At 27.6% G+C, this 11,237-nt stretch overlaps 1 protein-coding gene across 2 annotated transcripts; it reads left to right on the top strand.

The window, feature by feature from the left end:
- The first annotated feature begins 2,971 nt into the window (after window positions 1-2,971).
- Window positions 2,972-9,535, top strand: LOC103568313 (importin subunit beta-1). Of its 2 annotated transcripts, XM_008545138.3 has the most exons (7): window positions 2,974-3,399; window positions 3,930-3,988; window positions 4,071-4,253; window positions 5,104-5,457; window positions 5,696-5,845; window positions 5,920-7,790; window positions 8,179-9,535. In XM_008545138.3, coding segments are annotated over exons 1-7 (2,679 nt in total). In that variant the 5' UTR covers window positions 2,974-3,338; the 3' UTR covers window positions 8,180-9,535. The 2 variants fall into 2 exon arrangements, with proteins under 2 accessions (XP_008543359.1, XP_008543360.1); XM_008545137.3 differs by lacking the exon at window positions 8,179-9,535 and having other exon boundaries at window positions 2,972-3,399; window positions 5,920-7,794.
- Window positions 9,536-11,237: the final 1,702 nt, after the last annotated feature.

The raw sequence follows: 11,237 nt of genomic DNA, 5'->3' as shown, positions 1-11,237 counted from the left end.
AAAAAAAAAAAAAAAAAAAAAGATATCTTTTATTACATTTTCCGCTGTGATTAAAGTACAAAAGACAGCTTAGATATCAAGTTTTAATTATATTTTTAAAAATCACGTTCTTTAGCTCGTGATGTTCTAAGCACCCTCTTGTAGAATTGTTCGTGTACTGATTTTAAGTTTTGTTAAAGAAATGAAATTATACATTAAAAAAAAAATAAATAAATAAATATATCTACTAGTTATAAATCAGTTAATGATAAATAAAATAGATAAATAAATAAATATTTAAATGTTATTAATTTAAAAAATAGTATTTTTCATTATCTTTAAAAAATTATTTTGTGTCTGCAATAAAATTTTCAAATCTTTATTTTTTATTTTATATCAATTTTTTTCTGCATTATTGACCCATTTAAAAAATATCAATCGCAGTTATAAATCGATAGAAAAAATTTTTTAACAATTAAATAACTGCCTTTTTTTTTTAATTTCCAATTTTCTTAGCGGGAAGTTTAAAAAATTATTAAAATTTTAAAATTTAAAAAGGTCTAAATATTTTACCGCGGAAATTTATTATTTTTATTTCAATTAAAATTTTTAGAGTCTACAAGTAGATAATAAAATTTAAATCTTTTTTTATTGAGGGTGTTTAAAAAATAAAGAAATAAAAAATTTTTATTCTCTTATATTGGTTGATAAATTTTTTTCTACAAGTGTGAATGCAGCAGACATCAGACTAATTCAAAATTATAAATAAATGTAGTAAATAATTAATAAAATAAAATTTTTTAAAAATGCGCAAAAAATTTTAAAATTAATAAGTGCATTTTATATAAATATTATTTTTTTCATTAATTTACTCTATTCATTTATAATTTTAAGTTTGTCTTATGTCTGCTACATTCACACTAATTTGTTTCTTGCATTAAAATATACACTAATGGCCTCAAAAAATAATTTATTTATATAAAAATATACATTATTATTATTAATATACGCATAATCATTATTATATGCTTATTATAATTGGCCAGTAATGAATGAGGTGTGCAATAATTTTTACGAATTTATTGAGAGCAAGAGAATGTATTTGATAATAAAAAAAAAATCTATAAATATAAATACATAAATTAATAATAAATAAATTTTTTTCTATTAATTAAATTTTTCGCCGAAAGCACGTCCATTGTTATAACTTTTTTACAAAATGCTGTCAATGCACATTTTTTAAATTATTAATTTTATTTCTCTTTTCAACTTACTATTAATTTATAGTAATAATAGTTTTTAAGTATATATACTATCATTTGTTGTGATTGTTCAATAAATTATGTTGTGATCATAAAAAAAAACAGAATTACTGTAAAAGATATGATAGATATAAGAAAAATAATTAATTTGAATAATATATTACTACAATCATTATTATTATTATATTAATATAAATTAAATAGGTTTATGAAAAAAAAAAAAAAAAAAAATTTGTGTAGATACTGGTCCATGAGCTTTGTAATATAAGAAAAAAAAGGAACAAAAAACATGTTGAAAATTCTTTGTTTCTTTTTTTCAAATAATTATATATAAATAAATTGTAATACCACTCACATTCATATGAAACAACTTTTTTTTTTTTTTAATGTAATGCCTATAAAATGTATTTATACAAAACCAATGCACGGTCCCTATTTTCGAGAAAAAATATATATATATATACTTATATATAATCTTATATGAATTATTAAAAAAAACTAAATAAATAAAAGTGTCCCAATTATTTACTTAATTTTTTCCAAAAATCCATACGGCAATCGCTATAAATATATTTTATAGAAAAAAAAAAATAAATAAAATAATGTGATATATAAATAATAAGATATAATAAATGCTCGTTATAATGCTTATCAAAAATAAAATGTATTCTCATACATTGTTTCATTAAATTAATGAAAAAAAAAATGGCTTCCTTTTATTAAGTACCCGTATAAAGAATACATTAAAAATTAAATTCGTTAATAAAAAGTTTGTAGTAATTAAAAAAATAATATTTATAAAAAATGCACTTAGTAATTACAAAGTTTTTTAAGCGCACATTTTTTAAAAATTTTATTTGATTAATTATTTACTATATTTATTTAAAATTTTAAATTTGTCTGATGTTTGCTACATTCACATATGATTAATGATTCCGAAGTCAACACACGATTTACAATTTTTGGATTTTTTTTAACAAATCAATTATGAAAAAATAATTTCAAAAATGCACTTGTAGAAAATTTAAAAAACTGTACGTGCAATTTTTTTAAATATTTTTTTTTAATAATTGTTGTTTTAAGAAAATTTTGAAAATTATTCGACGGCGGCTAACTTCAGTATCATATATGATTACAAAGTTAGCTGACGTCTAATAGTTTTTGGTTTTTTTTTTGTCAAAACGATAAATTATAAAAAAAATATATTAAAAAAAATTGTACCTATAGATTTTTAAATTTTCTACATCTGTATTTTGTTTTCTTTGCGATTGATTTGTTTAAAAAAAAATTCGAAAATTTTTAATTGTCCGCTAACTTCAAGATCATCATCCACACTCGTTTCTCACTTTAAATTATGCGCGCCAGCGCGCATGCGCATTTAAAGCGTCCGCCATTTCGCGGTTTTATTTTACGCATGCGCGCCGCGTAAAAAAATAGTCCCTCAAAATATAATTAAAAGTAATATATTTTCAAAAATAATATCATAATTACCCAGTAAATATATAAATTATATTCAAAATAATATTTAAAAATTTTTAATTTATTTATTTATCCATCAAGTGATGAAATAATTATTTAAAGTAACGATAAAATAAACTGATGTTCGATTACTCATTAGAAACTCGTTCGATGATAAAATCCCGCGTCCATTTTTTATCAAGCCACCACTAGCGCCAGTGAAATTGCAAACCAACAAAGTTCGACGCATAAATAATTCCTCACGTTAAATAGAGATAAGTATAGTTCGATTGTCGCGACATTTTAAAACGCGGATATAAATAAAGATATTTTTGTCCGTTGGATAGCTGACAAGCTCAAAAATTTCTCATAACGATCAGGAAGTCAATGGTGGGGATTTGGTTGTCGTGCATCTTGAGAGGAGACTTTAGTACAGTGACTACATGTGGATATCCGCCGGTCGTTGGTCGCTTTTATCCGTTTCTATACGTTAAAGAATTACTACATCCACTTTTATTTCGCTACGTTATATTGTTATTATTATCTACACTATATACTATTAAATTACAATTTTTTAGTACAATAAAGGTTTATAAATATATTATTTAATAATATTTATATTAAAACGGGTGTTGAAAGATGCAAATGGATCAGATGACGGTGCAGCTGATACAGGTCCTAGAGAAGACCGTATCACAAGGTGAGGCATCATTTTCATTTTTTATATATCCATAATACCCAACCTAATTATTCTCCACGCGCGAGAAATTGCCAGAAATATTTATATGCTTTATCTTTTGAAAATTACTCACCGGCTTCATTTTATTCACTTGATATATTTTTTTTAAAGCTATTTATTATATACAATTTAATTGTTCTCAAATAAATGTATTATCGTCAAGGACATGTGCTTTTAAATCAAGAGTTAGCTTTCATATTTTTTTTCTTTTCAATCATGCGTCACTCCTCAATACAAACGATTGCATTCTTTGACATCATGATAACGTGCTACAATAATTATATTTAAATACAAACTCTATTGATATTTATTTATTATTATCAATAATTGTAGACGGATTGAAATATAGGTTAATTTTTTTAGTTTGAAAGATGCCAAAAAAAAATTATCTCGCGTGCCTGTTGCTAGGGGCATGAAAAATAATTCGATAAATTATTTACGTATATATTTAAGCGTTATCTTAATATTAATTTTTTTTTATTGGGTTTCAGATAAAAATGAGCTGGAAGCGGCGCAACATTTTTTGGAACAAGCTGCTCTTACAAACATTGTAAATATTTATATATTTATTTTAATTTTTTTATTGCTGACTTTAATTATTTGGTATTTATTTATCAAATGTTTTTTTTTAGCATGAGTTCGTACAAAGACTCAGTGGAGTACTGGGTACTCCGGCTGCCAGTACCGTAGCACGTATGGCTGCTGGTCTTCAACTAAAAAACCAGCTCACATCCAAAGATCCAACTTTAAAAGCACAATACCAACAAAGGTGGCTCGCTATTCCTGCTGAGACACGAGAATTTATTAAGAAAAATGTAATATATATAACTACTTATTTTTAAAATCATGTAATTAACCCTTCTCGGTTGAACATGGGTCGTTTGTGTCCAAATATTCTACTGTAAACAGCCTACATGCCTCTGAATTTTAATGAAAATGTTTATTGGATATTTATAGTGGCCACATTTCTGGAAAATATGAAAAAATCAGGGAATTTCGTTACAAACCTGGAAAGATTTTTAATTAATTTTTTTTTTTTTTTATTGCAAAAATCTGTAAAATTCTATTTTCCGTCCAAACTGCAAAAAGCAAACTGTAATTTCGCCTTGAAAAAAAATTAGTAGAAATTTATTCCATTAGTGAAAAAATGAAGTAGTTAAAATTAATAAAAGCTGTAAGAAAAAAAAAATCTTCATAGAAATCGTCAGGATCTTCAGCTTCTAAAATGCATATTAACAAGTGAAAAAATAAAAAACACTTGGAGTATACATAAATATTGAACTGATTTGTTTCACTATATTTATTATCCGCGTACTTGAATAATATTTTATTGATATTGTATAAAACGTTCATTACTACCTGTGCTCAGGGAATTTTTTAATTATTTGACTGAAATACCTGGGAAAGTAAGAGAATTTCGGTTTCAAAAATCTGTGGTCACTATGAAAAAGGATTTACAGGACTGGCAACAAATCTATCGCATAGTTAGAAGTCCAAAGAAAACCTATGAATTTATTAAGATTTTTCCTTACAGAATAAAATAATTAAATAAGCGGCGGCCACTAATAACCCATGTTAAACTTTTTCGAATGCTGAAAATAGCAACACCGGATTAGGGGTAATAATTTATACCGATGTATTTATTTATTTTAAATTGTATTTTAGATCTTAGGAGCATTAGGAACAGAAAATAATCGACCAAGTTCAGCAGCACAGTGTGTAGCATACGTAGCAGTAGCAGAATTACCAGTTGGTCAATGGACCGAATTAATAGCACTGTTGGTAAACAATATTGCCGATCAAAATGGTACAGAAATGATGAAAGAAGCGACACTAGAAGCTATTGGTTACATTTGTCAAGAAATAGACAGTGAAGTTTTGGTATCTCAGTCAAATCAAATTCTTACCGCAATTATTCATGGTATGAGAGGTTCCAGTACATCAAATCATGTTAAACTAGCAGCTACACGTGCTCTTTATAATTCACTTGAATTTACCAAGGGTAATTTTGAGATTGAGGTAAATTTATTATTTATTTAAATATTAATGAGTGTGAATGTAGCAGACATCAGACAAATTTTAAATTATAAATAAATAGAGTAATATTTATATTTTTGTAATTTGTCGTTTTCAAAAAAATTTTAAAATTATTAGACGTCAATTAACTTCAGTATAATTACATTCACACTCATAAATATTAAACATTCATAGCACTGACAAGAATGAGTGTTATTTATTTTATTTTTTTTTTTTTTAGACTGAAAGAAATTTCATTATGGAAGTTGTATGTGAAACAACACAATCAACTCATACGCAAATACGAGTAGCAGCTCTCCAGTGCCTTGTCAAGATCATGTCACTGTATTATCAATTTATGGAGCCTTATATGGGTCCTGCACTTTTCCCTGTAAGTATTTAATAAAAAAAAAAAACGCAATTGTTGTTAATGGAAAGACAAACTAATGAATATTTGTAATATAGATAACACTTGAAGCGATGAAGTCAGATACCGATGAGGTGGCACTTCAGGGAATTGAATTCTGGTCAAATGTTGCTGAAGAAGAGGTAGATTTATCAATGGAAGAGGGTGAAGCTTCTGAAGGAGGTAGACCGCCATCAAAAGTGTCTCGACATTATGCCAAAGGTGCTCTAATGTTCCTCGTGCCAGTGTTGATTCAAAAGCTCACGAAACAAGAAGAGTTTGATGATGAAGATGATTGGAATCCATCAAAATCTGCTGGTGTCTGTCTGATGCTCTTGGCATCATGCTGTGAAGAAAATATTGTGCCGCACGTCCTTCCATTTGTTACTGAAAATATTAAAAACCCAGACTGGAGATTCAGGGACGCAGCATTGATGGCATTTGGTTCAATTCTTGGTGGACTGGAACCATCAACATTGAAGCCTCTTGTTGAACAAGCAATGCCAACATTAATTGAATTGATGTACGACGTCAGTGTTGTTGTAAGAGATACAGCTGCTTGGACATTTGGTAGAATTTGTGAAATAATACCCGAGGCAGCCATAAATGAAACTTATTTGAAACCATTGTTAGAATCTTTAGCAAATGGTCTACATGCTGAGCCAAGAGTTGCCGCCAATGTTTGCTGGGCATTCACAGGATTGGCTGAAGCGAGTTACGAAGCCGCTGAAACTGAAGATGGACAACAACCTGAAACTTACTGTATGTCTGCATTCTTTGATTACATTGTCCAAAAACTTTTAGAAACAACAGATCGTCCAGATGGTGCGCAGGCGAACCTACGATCTGCTGCATACGAAGCTCTTATGGAGATGGTTAAAAATTCACCAAGAGATTGCTATGTAACCGTACAAAAAACAACAATGGTAATTTTAGAACGACTACAGCAGGTATTACAAATGGAGACACACATTCAAAATCATTCAGACCGTGCTCAGTATCATGATTTGCAATCGCTTCTCTGTGCTACTCTACAATCTGTCTTGAGAAGAGTAACACCAGAAGATGCGCCGCGAATTTCAGATGCGATAATGACCGCACTTTTATCGATGTTCAGTTCGAACTCTGGTAAAGTTGGTGGAGTCCAAGAAGACGCATTGATGGCAGTATCAACTTTAGTTGAACAACTTGGTGAAGGTTTTTTGAAGTACATGGAGGCATTCAAACCATTCCTTTGCATGGGTTTGAAGAATCATGCTGAGTATCAAGTGTGTGGAGCTGCTGTTGGACTTACCGGTGACATTTGTCGTGCTCTTAAGAGCAAAGTATTACCGTATTGCGATGATATTATTACATTGTTATTAGAAAATCTCAGGAATAATACAGTCCATCGGTCAGTGAAGCCGCAAATTCTTTCGGTCTTTGGAGATATTGCTCTGAGTATCGGCCCAGAGTTTAAAAAATACCTCGAAGTTGTTTTACAAACGCTTGTTGAAGCTTCGCAAACAGATGTCGATCGTAATGACTACGACATGATTGATTACCTAAATGAGTTACGTGTTGGTGTTCTTGAAGCTTACACCGGAATAATCCAAGGTTTCCGCGGTGATGCTGAAGGCACTAATCCGGATGTACCGAATCCTGATGTCCTTTTAATAGAACCTCAGGTCCCGTTCATCATTCAGTTCATCACCACAATTGCTCAAGATCGTGAACATTTGGATGAAAGTATGTCAGCAGCAATTGGTCTACTTGGTGATCTCATAATGGTATTTGGAGCTAAACTTTTACCCCTTGTTGAAACTGAACCACTCACTGAGCTACTTATCAAAGGTAGACGAGCACGTAATAGTAAAGCACGAGCTCTTGCTATTTGGGTCACTAAGGAAATTCGCAAGCGCAAAAACGCTGTTAATTCTACGTCAAGTTGGTGAGTAATTTATTTATGATCATGTATTATTTTAACTCTTTAATTTTTTTTTTTTTTTTTTTTTTTATTATAATGATGCTGATGATTATGATGATGCAGACTATGATGTGAAAAAGAGTGAACGTTGTTGAATATCCCTCTAATCATTTGTCATCCATTAATTATTTTTGTTTATTATTATTATTTAATTAGTTTTAATTTTTAATTCTACACGTGAATTTTCTTTGCTCTCAATGTCGACAAATTCGTGCCTTACAACGTAAAAATAAATAATAAAAAAAATTTATTACATTGTGATAATAGACAAAATTATTATCGGTAAAAAAACGAAAAAAAAAAATTTCTAAATAATCGTTAATTATATTTGGCCCGCTTTTGTTATTTGCAGATCGCCCCATGATTGTACTCTCGTGCGAATTGATTTGACTAGAAAGCTATCGAACACAATACAAAGACAACAAGATTGGATGGTGCGGATGCGAGTAGATGGATGTGCGTGAGTTCCAATGTTTAAAATTAAAAAAAAAAAAAAAATAGAAAAAAAAAAAAATTTTAAAAATAGAAAAAAAAATTAAAAAAAAAAAAATTAATGAGGATGTCAATGACAAAATGATGAAAGATATAGGATGATAATGTCTGCACGTGTTCTTCCTGGCGTTGACGCTACTATCCCCCGGTCAAGATCAATCCATAATTAATCGACTGGAATTAATGATTAAAATATAATATAAAAATGATGTAATTGCCGGGTAAGCTGCGTCCGTCAGAATTTGGATGGCCGACGAAGGATGAAGGAAGAGTGCAAGTGGATATGTTGCCAAATAATGAATGTGAAAACAAGAGACACGTCTGTTTATAATGTCTGGTGATAAGAGTGTGCCTGATATTAAACTATTTAAATAAATGAAATGAGAGAAATAATATTTGAAAAAATGGATTTAAATAGAGTACAGGACTAATCACACTGCTTGGTGTCACGGTGCCATGTAGTTTGATTGTAGCGTGTGATAGATATGAATAAATTTTTGCGTGTGATAATTGCATTGGATAGATCCATTTATGAATGACTATGATGTAAGATTGTTTTACAATGCGATACTTTTGAATACATTATTACTATTATTATTATTATTATGATTATTATTATTATTATTATTATTATTATTATTACTATTATTATGATTATTACTATTATTATTACTACTTTTACTATTAAATAATAAGAGTAAACTAATAATTATTAACGATGTCAGTAGTTATTATATAAATATACATAAATAGATATATTTTTTTTAATCATTAATAATAGGCTTACGTGGAAAATATTGTTAATTTTCCATAAAACAACTGCTCTTATTTCAAATGTATTTTTTTTTGTTTATGAATTTATATAAAAGAAAAAAAAAAGAGAAAAAAAAAATTTTTACAACAATCGCATTGAGTGCGCTAGTAACGAATGAGTTAATCTATAATAAGTGAAGAACTAAGAATGATTATTTTATGTATGTACTATGAATATAAGTTGTATGAATGAATATATGAGAAAATAAAGTACTAGTAATAAAAAAAAAAAAAAAGAAAATAATAAAAAAAAGTTATGGATGACTGAATGGAACACGTGCGTGTGTAAGTATGAGTTATTGAATGTAGTTGTAAATGTTTTTTTTTGTGCATATGGTACGTTATGATTTTTTCGTATCTTGAATGTCTGTTCAACTGTTGATTCATTAAAATTAATAATCTTTTTTGCTGGAATAATTTATTGAATTTTACATAACAAAAAAAAAAAAAAAAAAAAAAAGAAACAAAACTAATCGTGTCAATATTCAGTTTTCTTTTTTTTTTAATGTTTTGTTTATTTTTTTCTTTTTTTTTTTTTTACTAACTTCCACAAATCCCTTTACTTCCTCATTTTATTTTTTTATAACTCGAAAAAAACTGTAACCAATCAATATTTTTATCATATCATGTCGCTCATGATATACGAGAAGTTATATTTTCCGTACGAGTAGTTAATTTTTATTTTTTTTTAATATTGAACTTTTATTATTTTTAAATGTTCAATAAATGTTATTGAGAACAAAAGTTGATGTTGGGTTGATGCTTATGATACTTTAAATGGCGCAATAAAAATATTTTTAACTATCAGAAATATTAATAATTGGAAGATTGTTTATGTTTTTTTTAATTAATATATATTCGTGTAAAAAAAAGTTTTAAAAATGATGTACCTGAAAATGAGAACGTTTTTCGCGGAGCGAAAATAAAAAATCTACTTGATCTAGATTTTTGAAATGTTTCGCATGGGTGCTGGTGTGTCAACCGAAAATTGCAGGCACTCTCAATTACTCATTAAATAGTCGAATTGCATAAACTTTTTCAACTTTAGTTGCGCGAAAAACGTTCCGATTTTCAGTTACATTAAAATTGCTCGACACAAAGAATTTCGCTTGATTTTCGAGTTCGAAATAAAGTTGAAATTTGAAAATTCAAAACAAAAAATACCAGTTGGGTTTTTGTAGACAATTTTTAAATATTTTTTTTTAAATATCCACAAATTTATTTCAAGTTTTCTTTTACTTTGTAAAAAATTGAGTTTAAAATTATTTTTAAACAGTTCAAACTTTCTTTCAAAAAGTTAATTTTAGTTTTTTTTTTTTTTTTTAGAAACAAAAAATTTTATGATTCTGAAGTTAGCAGACAATTAACAATTTCCGACAACAACAATTTTTTTTTGAACAATTTCATTAAAAAAAAAACTAAAATATGCACATGTAGAAAATAAAAAAAACTACAAATGCAATTTTAAAAAAAAAAATTTTTTTTTTAACGTATTATTTTTAAAAAAATTAAAAAATTATTAGACGTCAGTTAATTTCAGTATCATAAAATTTAAAAGTAAATGTTTTAAAAACATTTCAAATAAATTTTCAAAAAACGTTTGCAAAAAATTTTAAACCGATCAGTTTTTCTCGTTTTGAATCTTTAAAAATTTTGAATCATCTCGAATTTGCAAGTTCTTGCCGCAAAACTTTTTTTCGCACGAATCGATTAAAATTTTGATAAGTTTCTCTAAATTTAAAAAATTATTTAATTAAAATTTCAAAAAAACATATATCATAATTTAAAAAATGATTTTAATTAACAGTATTATATCTTAAAGTTTTATTAATAAACATATTTATACTTAAGTCTCAAGTGTATCAACAAGAACATCAGTAAAATAATTAAAAATTTTTGATTCTAATAATGGTATGAATATTTCGTGACAATCGCGCGTGGACTCAACGAAAGTACCTTTATTGAATAAATGGGCTAGTGATATTTATGAATTATGATTAGTTAACTAATGATATAAATGTAAACTTGATAGAGAGAAAGAGACTGGATGTCTGTGCGTGCTAGTATCAACTGGCAACTAAAACGCATAGTGGAGTAAAAAGATAA

This window comes from Microplitis demolitor, chromosome 4 (assembly GCF_026212275.2).
Source record: "Microplitis demolitor isolate Queensland-Clemson2020A chromosome 4, iyMicDemo2.1a, whole genome shotgun sequence".
Classification (NCBI taxonomy): Eukaryota; Metazoa; Arthropoda; class Insecta; order Hymenoptera; family Braconidae; genus Microplitis; species Microplitis demolitor.
The sequence above is the reverse complement of the archived record's forward strand: the minus strand, read 5'-3'. Positions and strand labels throughout refer to the sequence as shown.

Bases quoted from the DNA above. Each gene is read 5' to 3' on its own strand.
- LOC103568313 (XM_008545137.3), top strand. From the start codon at position 3,339: ATGCAAATGGATCAGATGACGGTGCAGCTGATACAGGTCCTAGAGAAG. The intron at 3,400-3,929 runs GTGAGGCATCAT...ATTGGGTTTCAG, and splicing joins AGAGAAGACCGTATCACAAG to ATAAAAATGAGCTGGAAGCG. The intron at 5,458-5,695 runs GTAAATTTATTA...TTTTTTTTTTAG, and splicing joins AGGGTAATTTTGAGATTGAG to ACTGAAAGAAATTTCATTAT.